Source organism: Bufo gargarizans, chromosome 1 (genome assembly GCF_014858855.1).
Source record: "Bufo gargarizans isolate SCDJY-AF-19 chromosome 1, ASM1485885v1, whole genome shotgun sequence".
Taxonomy (NCBI): Eukaryota; Metazoa; Chordata; class Amphibia; order Anura; family Bufonidae; genus Bufo; species Bufo gargarizans.
Genome location: NC_058080.1, coordinates 368,333,790 through 368,349,936, shown reverse-complemented (window position 1 = coordinate 368,349,936; position 16,147 = coordinate 368,333,790). Strand labels below are relative to the sequence as shown.

The 16,147-nt window shown below is 42.8% G+C and overlaps 1 protein-coding gene across 1 annotated transcript in view; it reads left to right on the top strand.

Moving 5' to 3' along the window:
- Nucleotides 1-16,147, top strand: part of HCN2 (hyperpolarization activated cyclic nucleotide gated potassium and sodium channel 2) — a 119,469-nt gene that overhangs the window by 90,490 nt on the left and 12,832 nt on the right. The window contains exons 5-6 of the mRNA XM_044269687.1: nucleotides 3,825-3,971; nucleotides 10,603-10,843. Of these exons, the coding sequence (XP_044125622.1) occupies nucleotides 3,825-3,971; nucleotides 10,603-10,843 (388 nt within the window). The remainder of the gene's footprint in view (nucleotides 1-3,824; nucleotides 3,972-10,602; nucleotides 10,844-16,147) is intronic.

The window sequence follows — 16,147 nt, the reverse complement described above, 5'->3', positions numbered from 1 at the left end:
TGGAGCGGCCGAGCGAGCGGCCGCCTCTCAGTGCGCCTGCGCCGATTGAAGACAGGTACGGCGCAGGCGCCAGATTTTGAACGCAAACAGGCAGGGCCAGCAGAGAACGATCCCGTTCCCTGGCCCTGTCAATCAACATGCGGAGGGGGCGTCTTTAGGATCGGAGGATGCGGCTGCTACCAGCAAGTAGCCGCCCTACTTGCTGGTAGCAAGGTAATTTGCATATTTTAAAAGCACGTTTTAAACAAAATCTACTGGACCAAAAGGATTAATTAGATTATGTAGGCATAAATCGCAGTGTAGGGATTATAAGTAAGAAAAAAAAAAAAAAAAAAAAAAAAAAGTTTAGTGGGGGGACAGCAGCCCTTTAAAGAAGCACTCCAGGATTTTTTTTTCTTTGCCTCTATAGTGCAGGATAGGCCATTATTAAAGAAAAAGATCGAGGCTCTTGTGTGCGTCTTGTTTATACCTGTTTTACATGATGTGTACGGTAATTTGTGGGTTGTCAGCCATTTAATTCCTTCTCCCATCAGATATGGTTTTCCTAATGAATCCTACATTTTCTGTCCTGGGTTTGCCTAGAGTAGACAAAGGGAGCGGAGTCTCCCCCGACTGCACTGCTCTTAATCCTCCGAGAGCAGCCATAACATATCTGCTGTCCCCTCTGCAGGTCTCCATGTTTTCCTATGTGATGCAGCTTGAGCCTGTCAACCCTCTCTCCTGTCAGCTTTTATATGCAGGAGGCAGGGAAACCAGTGTGAAGCTACATTTTATAGACCTACACTGGCGAGTCAGCACACACAGATAGTACAGGTAGGCAGTGTGAGTCAGGAGGTTTATATAACTGCAGCTAATCTCTGTATACACTCACCTACTATATATCTGCACTCCTGGTCTTTTACATAGGGAAACATTATATATCTTTATCAGAATACAGAGATATACAGAGGAATATGGAGGGTGGGGAGATTTGATGGGTGATGATGTCATTCTGTAGTTTACAGGAAATCAGCTCCAGGGGAGACCAGCTCTGACTGGTGCTCAGACCTGACAACACCTGACCAGATTCCTATAATGAAAAGGTTCAAAATTAGTGTTGAGCGAAGCGAGCTTCGGATCAACCCTATTCAAAATGTATGGATGCAACTGAGTAAGGGTCCATTCACACGTCCGTAGAATGGGTCCGCATCAATGGGTGCAGACCCATTCATTCTATATGGGGCAGGAATGGATGCAGGCAGCACACAGTGTGCTGTCCGCATCCGCATTTCCGGAGCGCGCCACCAATCTTCCGGTCCGTGGCTCCGTAAAAAAATAGTACATGTCCTATTCTTGTCCGCAGTTGCAGACAAGAATAGGCAGTTCTATGGGGGTTCCGGCCGGGTGTATTGCGGATTCGCAATACACTACGGACGTGTGAATGGACTCTTAGGGTGTGCAAATTACACTGCTGGGATATTGGTAGTAAGTAAAAAATATATATGTAAAATATAAAAAACCCAGAGTGCTTCTTTAATACGTCCATGTAGTGATACACAATGTTACTATTTTTCCACTAATATTTTATGCCTCTGTGGTTGGTTCTGTTAACTCCACGTTTGCATCTACTGTATCTTCTCCTTCTCATTTCCCTTAAGAGTCTAGCAAAACATATTAAATTATGAAAGTAAAGTTTATAATGGGGGTTACTGTTTATACATCTGTGTAACATATGAGTAGGTTCACTACCTTGACTTTCAGAGCTGAATGTATATACAAACCTCGCTATAGGAGTTTATCCCGTTTGGAGAAGACTAGTGTCTGGATCAGGGCCATACTTTTCCAATTCCTGTATTCCTAGTGTCTCCTGCTAACTCGTTAATGTCAGTGTTGTTGAGTATGTGATAATCCTCTGACCATACAGACGCTGGGAGCATGGCCAACTAGAAAGAACAGCTGGGGGCATGGTACCATTAGGGGGTCAGAAACATTTCAATCCATTTCTTATAGAGGGAAAAGGAGCATTAGACACCAAGGGGGACATTTATCAATTGCTCTGCGTCTCTTTTGTGTCAAATCCTATGTTGCCCAAAAGTTATTATGCCAGATACCTCAACATTTAGCCTCTTGCACCACACTTCGCCGCTTTCAAAAGGGGAGTCGGTTTTAAGTGAATTTTGCCACGTAAGCCATTTTTCTGCCTCATTTATCATTTACAACTTTTATAAATGGCACAAAACAATTGCATCGAAACCACATTGTACTTGTGCCTAATTTATTTTTTACTGTGCACCAATTTCATAATTTCACAAACCAAAGACAGACTTAAAACTAACACCAAAAGCAAAACTGCAAATGATAAATCCCCCCTCCCTAAACAGGTAATGCAAAAAAATAGCTGGACACTTCCCTACTTTATTTCCTCTATTCCTTCGGACTTATATTTCAATTAAAACTGAGAAATATATGAAGATATCTTTGTGTCCCAGATGATTTTCCATGCCACCCTCTTAGTCACTGTTCTGTGTCTGGTGGTAAGACAGCTGGCTGGAGCAGGAGCCTTCCAACTATGCCGTATCTGCAGTAGGCCAAAAAGTCTGTCCATTGTTTAAGCCCCTCTATTGGTCTCCAGCTGAAGATGGAAGAGATCAGCAGGACATTAAGGCCTCTTTCACACGGGCGTTGCGGGAAAAGGTGCGGGTGCGTAGCGGGAACATGCACGATTTTTCCGCATTGTAATGCGTTTTGCACGCGCGTGAGAAAAATCGGCATGTTTGGTACCCAAACCCGAACTGCTTGGGATCGGTGTTCTGTAGATTGTATTATTTTCCCTTATAACATGGTTATAAGGGAAAATAATAGCATTCTGAATACAGAATGCATAGTACAATAGCGCTGGAGGGGTTAAAAAAAATAAAAAATAATTAAACTCACCTTAATCCACTTGATCGCGCAGCCGGCATCTCTTCTGTCTTCTTTTTTGCTGTTTGCAGGAAAAGGACCTGTGGTGACATCACTCCGGTCATCACATGGGCCATCACATGATCGATCACCATGGTAAAAGATCATGTGACGGACCATGTGATGACCGGAGTGACATCACCACAGGTCCTTTTCCTCCTTTACAGCAAAGATGAAGACAGAAGAGAAGCCGGGCTGCGTGATCAAGTGGATTAAGGCGAGTTTAATTCTTTTTTATTTATTTTTAACCCCTCCAGCGCTATTGTACTATGCATTCTGTATTCAGAATGCTATTATTTTGCCTTATAACCATGTTATATGGGAAAATAATAATGATCGGGTCTCCATCCCGATCGTCTCCTAGCAACCGCGTGTGAAAATCGCACCGCATCCGCACTTGCTTGCAGATGCTTGTGATTTTCACGCAGCCCCATTCACTTCTATGGGGCCTGAGTTGCGTAAAAAAACGCACAAAATAGAGCTTGCTGCGATTTTCACGCAACGCACAAGTGATGCGTGAAAATCACCTCTCATGTGAACAGCCCCATAGAAATGAATGGGTCCTGATTCAGTGCGGGTGCAATGCGTTCAACTCACGCATCGCATCCGCGTGGAATACTCGTCCGTGTGAAAGGGGCCTAACTCTTGTGTTCTCCACAGGATTTCTACAAGACTGGCTTAAACTGAATAGTAGTGAGGGCACCTCCTATTTTTTTTTTACTTTTAGCATTCATTTCCAGGCTTAGTAATTCTTTAGGTAGTCATAGAAGGATGGTGGAATGCTTTATGGTCATTGGTGGAGGGTATTTGTATGTGAATGTTGTGTTTAAATGATTGCATTTTCCCTAATGTCTCCGATATCATATTCTATCTTATATTTACAGTACAAGCAAGTAGAACAGTACATGTCCTTCCATAAACTGCCTGCAGATTTTCGCCAAAGGCTTCATGATTATTACGAGCATCGATATCAAGGGAAGATGTTTGATGAAGACAGTATTCTGGAGGAGCTGAACGAACCTTTGAGGGAGGTATGAATCTTGTTGATGGTGAAAGGCCTTTTTTTTTTAATGAGCCTCCAACAGAAAATGCATTGGAACATTAGGTTAAGCCTTTTCCCACTTTACTGTGAATTTTTATACAAAGCTGAATTATAAATGTCAAAAATCCTTTTCCCCATACCCATATATTTTCTGAGACAACCGACACATTGTGAAAATGTCATCCAGCACTTTACATTTCAACCAAAGTTTGGTAAAAAAAAATGTACAAAAAAATTATGTTCTGGGCTAATAATCTGGCACAAAAAGAGCCTAAGATGAACAACACCTCTTAAAAAAAAAATTTCAAGGTGTGCAGAGTACATACATGCTGCTTATGTGTAAGTCTACATATCTTCACATAATTACCAGAATGGAAGACACGAAAAGTCTCAATGATCTAGTAAACTAGCATGGTGCTATCATTTGGACCAAAAAAAAACATGCACCAGTGTGTCCATCATATGACTAGGACAGATTTTTATCCTAACAGGCTATTACTAAATGACAGTAAGAAGATGTCTTGAAGACTGTGAGGTTTTGACACAGAATGTATATATAGTAAAAATATATAACATGTCATCATGCAGTGAATAAGGGGTTTATATGCTGAAACTGTAATACCCCTTTAACAAAAGGATAGATGTGACATATTTAAAGGCTATTTTGGTGCCAATTTGTTTTACTGAATTTTACTCATTTTGGGCTAAAGATTATTTTTTCATTTGGTCTTTCTAAAAAAAAATATATAAAAATAAAAAAATAAAAAAAATTGCGGTTTTTGTCCTATCTTACTAGACCAGTCATGTTGCTGCTCTGATGGCTGGATGTTTAGACCTTATCTCTGAATTCCTTAGAGCTCATAAACACTCATTATAGCTAAATTCTTATGAAATCGATATAGCCTTCACAAAAGCTGGAGATAAGGTGTGCATGTAATTGGATATGGTATTCCACCTGACTTCAGTAGCAGATTCCTTTATACTGAGTACTTTAGTCCCTGTTCAAGCCTTTATTGGCAACACCATTAATAGCTGCGGGCTTGAGAACAATCTGCCCGACATTCTGGGATAAAAAATCTAAACTAAAGGCATGACCAAAACTTGCTTAATTAGATGAGAATCTTGTAGAATAATTTTTAGCTATAAACAGTATAAAAATAGATGTTTTGTTTGGTTTCCCCAACAGCTTCACCAGAACAGGCAGACTGATGTTCAAGTTCTTCCAAAAAAAAAACATTAATTAACCTCTTAATGACCAAGCAATTCCCTTTTTTAATTTTCAGTCTATGTAGTCGTATGAGGGCTTGTTTTTTGTGGGACAGGTTGTAGTTTTTAATAGTGCAGTTTTTGGGGTACACACCTCTGTCCATATTTCTGGAAGGGGGAAGGGAAAAAACTGAAATACTGCTACTAAGTTTTTACATTATACATTTTTCACTTTTTGGCATAAATAACATGATATTTTTATAATCTGGTTCAGTATGATTACAACAATGCCAAATATAGTAGCTTTTTTTTAACGTTTTAATACCTTTTCACAATTTCTTACCTTTTATTTTTTTTAAGAGGCAGCTTGGCTGAGTTGAGCATGCATGTGTACGGGGAATCTGACAGGTGTTTGCCAAGCCCTGGAAACTCACCACAATATGACTTAGGGTCCATTCACACGTCCGCAAAATGGGTCCACATCCATTCCGCAATTTTGCGGAACGGGTGCAGACCCATTCACTTTCATTGGGGCCGGAATGTGCTGTCCGCATCCGCATTTGCGGATCCGCACTTCCGCATCCGTGCTTCCATTTCCGCTAAAAAAATAGAACATATCCTATTCTTGTCCGCAATTGCGGACAAGATTAGGCATTTTCTATTATAGTGCCGGCGATGTGCGGTCTGCAAATTGGGGAATGCACATTGCCAGTGTCAGTGTTTTATGGATCCGCAGAACACTTACGGACGTGTGAATGGACCCTTATGAGTAGCACAGAAGATTATTCACTTTATTCTCTGTGTAGCTATAGATGTGCAGACGTCTGATGAACACGAATGGTCTCTGACACATCCGAATATATTGTACCAAACGGTTGCATTAAACACAGATTTGTTGGAAATTCCCTGTGATTGTTTGGAAGCTTTCATATTAATCCGCTTAGCCTGATTCTCCTCCAGTTGTAGCATCTGGGTATAAAAGATGAAGTAGTACAACGGATCATGCATCTTTATAAGGAAAATCGCCTACCGTATATCAAAGAACAGACAATCTTGACATATTTTAGGCCTAGTGGCAAGTGTGAGAACTGCAGAATTTAAGAATTTTTTTTTAAAATATATAGTGACATGTGAAATGGGAAAATGTTAAAATAAAGCACCAAAAAAAAAAAAAAAAAAAAAAAAAAAAAAAAAAGTTTAACATAAAAATCAGATTTAAACAATAGGTCATTTTCTGATGACACATTCGCTTTTAGAGCCAGGGCAAAAAGTAGAATACACGGAGTGACTTCAAAAAGTAATATCCAGTAAACTATCCACCATTTTTTTTTGGGAAAAAATATAAAAAATAAATACATAGAATATTCACATACAGGCTAATCTGTGATAAAAATGTGATTCTAGTGTCCCTTTATTATAACTGAGGCTGCTAATACTAGTAGATAAGTGGTATTAATAGATCTAACCCTTGAAATAGCCCCGTTGAAGCTATATTCCCTACACGTTTATTCCAATAACTATATGGCAGTATCCAATGTACAAGGAATCTCAGAGATATTCAAGGGCAAATAAACCTATGAATATCTCAGATGGTCCCCAAGTGGTTATAGACCTCTGACCGTTCAAAGAAAATAACAAATATTATAAATTAAAATAGTATTAGAAATATGTAAAGTAAAAATCTGTAGAATAAAAAATCTAGCAATTCTCTTCAAATGGGTATAATCATTAATCATAATTCATCAATATAGTGATCGAAAGTTCATCCACAATTCGGCCAAGTGAGAGCAGTAAATGATATCCACAATGGGACCACAAATACAAATAAAAACACAACGTGAGGTGTATAATAAAATGTGAATATATAGAAGAAAATATACAAAAGTAAATCCACCTGAATATTATAATAAATTCATAAAATGAATCCACCTATAAAGAATCAAAATAGAATCATTCAGGATGTCTGCGGCAGACACGTAGTACACTAGCCGACCCTCCGCTGTGCTGCGATACTGCCAGTTTGTGTTCCAGTCGAGACATCGAACTGTGAGTACGGGCACTATCTCCTAGCCCGATCACCTATATAATTGCAGGAACCGCTAAAAGTTGCAACAATCACTAATGTATTCCAATATATGATACCTCATTTCAACACTGAAGTGACACATTGTCACGTAATTGGAAACATTCAAATCCATCTATTGCAATACAGTGCCGTTTTTCATAGTGGATGAACTTTTTTTTAATCTTTTGTTCCATTTTAACCATTGCAATTCCGCTGTGGATGGAGTAATCATTGGAAGAATCTTCACACACAGTTTACTATTATATAGAGGTGGAATCCTCCCTCTTCTTCCCCCTACTCTACAGGTGGAACTTCTCATATATAGGTGGAAACATCCTGAATGATTCTATTTTGATTCTTTATAGGTGGATTCATTTTATGAATTTATTATAATATTCAGGTGGATTTACTTTTGTATATTTTCTTCTATATATTCACGTTTTATTATACACCTCACGTTGTGTTTTTATTTGTATTTGTGGTCCCATTGTGGATATCATTTACTGCTCTCACTTGGCCGAATTGTGGATGAACTTTCGATCACTATATTGATGAATTATGATTAATGATTATACCCATTTGAAGAGAATTGCTAGATTTTTTATTCTACAGATTTTTACTTTACATATTTCTAATACTATTTTAATTTATAATATTTGTTATTTTCTTTGAACGGTCAGAGGTCTATAACCACTTGGGGACCATCTGAGATATTCATAGGTTTATTTGCCCTTGAATATGGCCTCATGCACACGACCGTTGTGTGCATCCGTGGCCGTTGTGCCGTTTTCCGTTTTTTTTCACGGACCCATTGACTTTCAATGGGTCCGTGGAAAAATCGGAAAATGCACCGTTTGGCAGCCGCATCCGTGAGCCGTGTTTCCTGGCCGTGAAAAAAATATGACCTGTCCTATTTTTTTCACGGCCAACGGTTCACGGACCCATTCAAGTCAATGGGTCCGTGAAAGAACACGGATGCACACAAGATTGGCATCCGTGTCCGTGATCCGTGGCCGTAGGTTAGTTTCATACAGACGGATCCGAAGATCCGTCTGCATAAAAGCTTTTTCAGAGCTGAGTTTTCACTTCGTGAAAACTCAGATCCGACAGTATATTCTAACACAGAAGCGTTCCCATGGTGATGGGGACGCTTCTAGTTAGAATACACTACAAACTGTGTACAAGACTGCCCCCTGCTGCCTGGCAGCACCCGATCTCTTACAGGGGGATATGATAGTACAATTAACCCCATCATATCCCCCTGTAAGAGATCAGGGCTGCCAGGCAGCAGGGGGCAGACCCCCCCCCTCCCCAGTTTGAATATCATTGTGCGGCCCCCCCCCTCCCCTGTTGTTAACTGTTGGTGGCACAGTGTGCGCACCCCCCTCCCTCCCTCCCTCTATTGTTTTAATACATTGGGGCCAGTGTGCGCGCGCCCCCCAACCCCCCCTCCCTCCCTCTATTGTTTTAATACATTGGGGCCAGTGTGCGCGCGCCCCCCCAACCCCCCCTCCCTCCCTCTATTGTTTTAATACATTGGGGCCAGTGTGCGCACCCCCCCCAACCCCCCCCCCCCCCCCCTCCCTCCCTCTATTGTAATCATCATCGGTGGCAGCGGAGTAGAAGATTTTCATACTTACCTGGCTGCTTGCTGCTGCGATGTCTGCGTCCGGCCGGGAGCTCCTCCTACTGGTAAGTGACAGGTCTGTGCGGCGCATTGCTGTCACTTACCAGTAGGAGGAGCTCCCGGCCGGACGCAGACATCGCAGCAGCCAGCAGCCAGGTAAGTATGAAAATCTTCTACTCCGCTGCCACCGATGATGATTACAATGGGGGGAGGGAGGGGGGTGGGGGGGTGCGCACACTGGCCCCAATGTATTAAAACAATAGAGGGAGGGAGGGGGGGTTGGGGGGGCGCGCGCACACTGGCCCCAATGTATTAAAACAATAGAGGGAGGGAGGGGGGTTGGGGGGCGCGCGCACACTGGCCCCAATGTATTAAAACAATGGAGGGAGGGAGGGGGGTGCGCACACTGGCCACCAAGGAGTTAACAACAGGGGAGGGGGGGCCCACTGGCCACCAATGAGTTAAAAACAGGGGGGGGGTCTGCCCCCTGCTGCCTGGCAGCACCTGCCAGGCAGCAGGGGGCAGTCATGTACACAGTTTTTTTGTATATTCTAACCTGAAGCGTCTCCATCACCATGGGAACGCCTCTGTGTTAGAATATACTGTCGGAAATGAGTTTCACGATGTAGCTCATATCCGACAGTATATTCTAACATAGAGGCGTTCCCATGGTGATGGGGACGCTACAAGTTAAAATATACCATCGGATTGGAGAAAACTCCAATCCGATGGTATAACAGAACTCCAGACTTTACATTGAAAGACAATGGGGACGGATCCGTTTGAAATGGCACCATATTGTGTCAACATCAAACGGATCCGTCCCCATTGACTTGCATTGTAATTCAGGACGGATCCGTTTGGCTCCGCACGGCCAGGCGGACACCAAAATGACTTTTTTTTCATGTCCGTGGATCCTCCAAAAATCAAGGAAGACCCACGGACGGAAAAACGGTCACGGATCACGGACCAACGGAACCCCGTTTTGCGGACCGTGAAAAAAAACGTCCGTGTGCATGAGGCCTATCTCTGAGATTCCTTGTACATTGGATACTGCCATATAGTTATTGGAATAAAAGTGTAATTACCTTTGTTCTATACGTCAGTTGTATTCTTCCAAATGAGGTGTGCACAACTACTCTATATTTGACATTGATCTTTCTCTATAGACGGGGTGTGTCTATATCAGTTGGGGCACCTACTCCATATGCAATAGTCGGGTGAGCCACTACAAACCATTATATTCCCTACACGTTACTGGGAGATGGGTGGAAGCCATGTGTGGGCTTAGCCGTGGTTGCAGTGTTAGACGAAACCACAGCCAGCCAGGGAGAGCAGAACGGTAGAACATTTTCAATAAAAAAGTAATAAAAATGGAGCTCAGAGATAATGTAAAAATGTCAAAAAGGCCAGAAGCGATAAAAAGAATAAAGACGCGTTACTCAACCCTACTGATTCCCCCTTCGGTCTGCACTGCTCTACAAGCCCTGGTCCGGGATCGACATGCAGTGCTAATGGCGGGTTATCAGTAAGGATTATTAATCCATCCTGGCACTTTTTAACATAAATCCCCCCCCCCCTGAAAACCCCTTTAATTAGTGAAATTATCAAATGGAAAATGTTGACCTTTGAAAATAAATATTTCTGCATAACAACATCTATGCTATGTATATCTACATCTTGTTAATCTCCTTCTTGCTTTGGCTTCCATCCCTATGCCAGGAGATCGTCAATTTTAATTGTAGGAAACTGGTCGCATCTATGCCTCTGTTTGCCAATGCAGACCCCTGCTTTGTCACTGCAATGCTTACCAAGCTGAAATTTGAGGTCTTTCAACCTACCGACTACATCATTCGTGAGGGAACCATTGGCAAGAAGATGTACTTCATCCAACATGGTGTGGTTAGCGTGCTTACCAAAGGCAACAAGGAGGTCAAGCTCTCGGACGGCTCTTACTTTGGAGGTAAGAGAGAGTGCACGTTTCTGGTTTAGGCTTTATTCACACGTCCGTGGAACACTGTCCATGAGATACCGGACTGGCATCCTGCTTGGTGCAGGAGCGCACAGTGTTTTGCTATGACGCTGTGCGCGTTGTGCTGCTGCAGTACAGTAATAAACTTGTATGATCTATATTGCTGTACTGCAGCACAAAGCTCAGTGTCATAGCAATCAATGACAGTGCGCTCCTGCACTAGGCAGGATGCCAGTCCGGTATCTCATGGACCATGTTCCACGGACGTGTGAATGAAGCCTTACATAATGCCCCCAACTGATCTATCCCTCAGTTTAAGGGTGGACTAGGAACTTAAAGTGGCCCTGGAAAACAAAGTGGCCCCATCTTCTGTCAACACAAATAGGATGGCCAACACATGTAGGCAGAGACAACATAAGTAGAAGGGGCCAGCAATACCATAGTGCAGGACAAGATACCGCCCCAGCAGAATACCTCACCACAGTATGAAACTGTATTATCATCCTGAGGACGGCAATACAGTTGAATATAGGAGGGAGCCTGCGGGTGCTGGCCAGGTGCATGCGTGCCTGATGCTGCTACATTAATTAATGTACCTGTCTGGCAATCATGAGGAGGGCATGGGCCGCCCCCTGGGCATCGGCTCACCGGGAAATTTCCCTCTAGGGTCTATGGCCCGTCCTCTCCTGTCTCTGTTCCATAAAAAAAACAAAAGCTATAAAATAAAATAAAACACAAACTTATGCACATTCAGACGAGCGATGTAAAACTAGTCTATGTTCCGGTCCCTAAAAAATGGCAGCTTTTTAAAGTTGCACGAAAATTGGACCAAAGTAGTGCATACTGCGATTCTCTCTGCATGGACCGATGGTCAAGTTAAGTTTGGATGCTGTCTGTACAGCACAGAAACATGAACATTGATTGCTTGCCTGAATGTGCCTTAAATGGGTTATGCCATGAAACATATTCTACACTTCAAACCAGCACCTGGATCTGAATACTTTTGTAATTGCATGTAATTAAAATATTTAGTATAGTCACTGAGCTATTCAATAAAATTTATCTGTGTAGCGCCACCTGCTGTTTGTTCTTTTCCTTATTTCTTTGTCCACCTCACTGAGAAGGCCGCACATGCCCAGTTTAAGGGCAGGCACACACTAGCGAGGTGAAAGTGAGAAAGCTGTTTCCCTGTACCTGACACAGCTTATAACAGAAGAAATGGCTGGGGGCAGTTGAAGATTTAGGACAGACACACAAGCGAGTCCAGTGTGAGAAACTCGCTGCATGTGGCAATGTGATTTCCCGTTCTGACCTCTGCTCCGCTGACAGGATCGCACGGCATTATACAGCTGTGTATCCCTGTGAGATATGTAATCAGTTGAATTATACTGACAGGATGCTGTCAGTGTTAGGCCTCATGCCCACGGCAGTATTTTTTTGCGGTCCGCAAAACGGGGTTCCGTTGTTCCGTGATCTGTTTTTGTTTCCGTGTGTCTTTCTTTTATTTTTGGAGGATCACCAGACATGAAGGAAAGTAAAAAAAAATATAAGTCAAGTTTGCCATGCAAACGATAGGAAAAAAACGGACGCGGATGACAATTTTGTGTGCCTCCGTGTTTTTTCACGGACCCATTGACTTGAATGGGTCCGCGAACCGTTGTCCGTGAAAAAAATAGGACAGGTCTTATTTTTTTCACGGACTGGAAACATGGATCACGGACGCGGATGACAAACGGTGCATTAGCCGAGTTTTCCACGGACCCATTGAAAGTCAATGGGTCCGCAGAAAATCACGGAAAACGGAACAACGGACACGGGACACAACAACGGTCGTGTGCATGAGGCCTTATTCATTTAATTCCAGGTCTCACAGAGACACACAGTATTATAAATCACAATAATGCTGTGTGATCCTGTCAGAGGAGCAGACGTTAGAACGGGAAATCACATTGCCACATGCAGCGAGTTTCTCACACTAAACTAGTTTGTGTGTCTGCCCTAAATCTTCAACTGCCCCCAGCCATTTCTTCTGTTATAAGCTGTGGCAGGTACAGGGAAAGAGCTGCAGCAGAAAGGACACCCCCCGAAGCTGCCAGACTGATATAAATCTAGCAGAACAATTGTAGCAATGATGAATGGTGAGCTCTCTGGATACATGTGAGGTACACAGTTGGTTTTAGCTTTGTTAGAAGGAGATTGTCATATACCATATGATTTTAGATTTGTATTTATTTTTTTACATCAATCACGGCATAACCCCTTTAGGCTGGGTTCACACTTGGCTCAGGATGCGTCCCGGGTGCATTGCGGCAAACCTGCGCGAGTAGGTACGCAATTGCAGTCAGTTTTGACTGCGATTGCGTTCCGTTGTTCAGTTTTTATAGCGCGGGTTGCAATGCGTTTTGCACGCGCGTGATAAAAAACTGAATGTGGTACCCACACCCGAACTTCTTAACTGAAATTCGGGTTTGGGTACAAGGTTGTGTAGATGTAATTATTTTCCCTTATAATATGGTTATAAGGGAAAATAATACCATTCTTTAATATAGAAGGTCAATTGAGGGTTAAAAATAAATAAATAAATTAACTCACCTCTTCCAATTGATCGCGTAGCTGCCGGTCTCCTGTTCTTTCTTCAGGACCTGTCAAAGGACCTGTGGTGACGTCACTGAGCTCATCACATGGTCCATCACCACGGTGATGGACCATGTGATGTGACGTCACCACAGGTCCTTTAGCCGCCAGCTCATGATTAAAGAAGTAATAAAAGATCGACAACTACGCGATCAAGAGGAGGAGGTGAGCCAATTTTTTTATTTTATTTTAACCCCCAATTGACCTTCTACAATTGACCTTCTACTAAGCATTCTGTATTCAGAATGCTATTATTTTCCCTTATAACCATGTTATAAGGGAAAATAATACAGTGATTAGACTTTCATCCTAGCAACCACTTGCTTGCGGATGCTTGCGATTTTCACGCAGCCTCATTCACTTCTATGAGGCCTGTGTTGCGTGTAAAACGTAGAATATAGAGCATGCTGCGATTTTCACGCAATGCACAAGTGATGCGTGAAAATCACCGCTCATGTGCACAGCCCCATAGAAATGAATAGGTCCGGATTCAGTGCGGGTGCAATGCGTTCACCTCACGCAGCCTAAGTGATCTACAACATGTCTAATTATGTATACGCTTCTCCAACCCTTCTCTGAGTGACAGTGACATATCTGCACAACGTCATGCAGGTCAGGTGTTGTCACCCACGGGCTGCATCTGTTGTTTCTAAGCAATGGCTAAAACACTATTGGTCTGCTGGTTAGGGAACGGCACAGCTAAGACATTATCCATTAGTGAGTCAGAAAGACTAAGTAATTACAATGGTGTTATTCACATGTTTTCATTTAATTGATGTCTTCTTATGAAGTAGAAGACCTACACCACAACTTGATTACATCTTGACTGGTGTACTTAAAGGGGTTTTCCGAGATTTTTCCTTTCCTATCCTATCATCAGTACATGATCGGTTAGGCTGGTTTCACACGGGCTTTGCGGGAAAAGGTGCGGGTGCGTTGCGGGAACACGCGCAATTTTTCTGCACGAGTGCAAAACATTGTAATGCGTTTTGCACGCACGTGAGAAAAATCGCGCATGTTTGGTACCCAAACCCCAACTTCTTCACAGAAGTTCAGGCTTGGGATCGGTGTTCTGTAGATTGCATTATTTTCCCTTATAACATGGTTATTAAGGAAAATAATAGCATTCTGACTACAGAATGCATAGTATAATAGTGCTGGAAGGGTTAAAAAAAAAAATCATTATTTAACTCACCTTAATCCACTTGATCGCGCAGCCGGCATCTCCTTCTGTCTTCATCTTAGCTGTGTGCAGTAACAGGACCTGTGGTGACGTCACTCCGGTCATCACATGGTCCATCACATGATCCATCACCATGGTAAAAGATCATGTGATGGATCATGTGATGACCGGAGTGACGTCACCACAGGTCCTGTTACTGCACACAGCTAAGATGAGACAGAAGGAGATGCCGGCTGCGCGATCAAGTGGATTAAGGTGAATTAAATTATTATTTTTTTAACCCCTCCAGCGCTATTTTACTATGCATTCTGTATTCAGAATGCTATTATTTTCCCTTATAACCATGTTATAAGGGAAAATAATAATGATTGGGTCTCCATCCCGATCGTCTCCTAGCAACCGTGCGTGAAAATCGCACTGCATCCGCACTTGCTTGCGGATGCTTGCGATTTTCACGCAACCCCATTCATTTCTAGGGGGCCTGCGTTATGTGAAAAACGCAGAATATAGAGCATGCTGCGATTTTCACGCAACGCACAAGTGATGCGTGAAAATCACCGCTCATGTGAACAGCCCCATAGAAATTAATGGGTCTGGATTCAGTGCGGGTGCAATGCGTTCAACTCACGCATCGCATCCGCGCGGAATACTCGCCCGTGTGAAAGGGGCCTTAGGGTCCAACATCGGGGACCACCGCCGATCAACTGTCTGAGAATGCAGCGGTGCTCACAGTAGAGCCGCGGCCATCTCTCAGCTTTCCCTAGGCCATGTGATGTCACATGGCTTAGGTGCTGCTCTGAGCTGCGATACCAAGCTCAGCCGCTATGCAATGTATGGTGCTGTGCTTGGTGAGCCAAGAGAAGGCTGCGGCACTGCTGATTGGCGGGGGATCCCGGGTGTCAGACCTATGCAGAGGATAGATTATCAGTTAAAAAAATCAAAAAAAAAAAACTTTAATGTCTACTTCATCTTAATGTAGTGTAAACCTTCACTGATCCTATCTAGCTGTCTTCCTGAATAGTGACCTCTTTAAACCATTTCCAGATATGGGAACACTATGCGAGTAAGACCAGTTCTGTCATGAAACTTCCCTTTATTATGATTTATTCAATGTTTTATCATTTCTAAAGTTTCTGTTACTCCAGACTACTCGTGCCACGTTTACATCTCTGATGAGCGTTTCCGTCAGGCTGCCGGCGTTCACCAGACCCGACATTGCTGGAGTCAGCAGATCAATGCTGGATCCCTAGTGATTATAATGGAATCTAGCAGTGATCCAGCCGCTTTGCGACATAATTGCATTTGCGCTGGATCAGGCAGACGGATGCTCTTGCTGCAGATGCAAGCACGGCTTTGGTAATTTCCAGCTCCTGGATCATTCTTCAGTAGACAAACCATGATGACTCAGCTGTTATACTACTTTGTCTTAAAGACATCTTCATCATGGAAAACGTTTTTTGTTTTTTTTTAACATATGT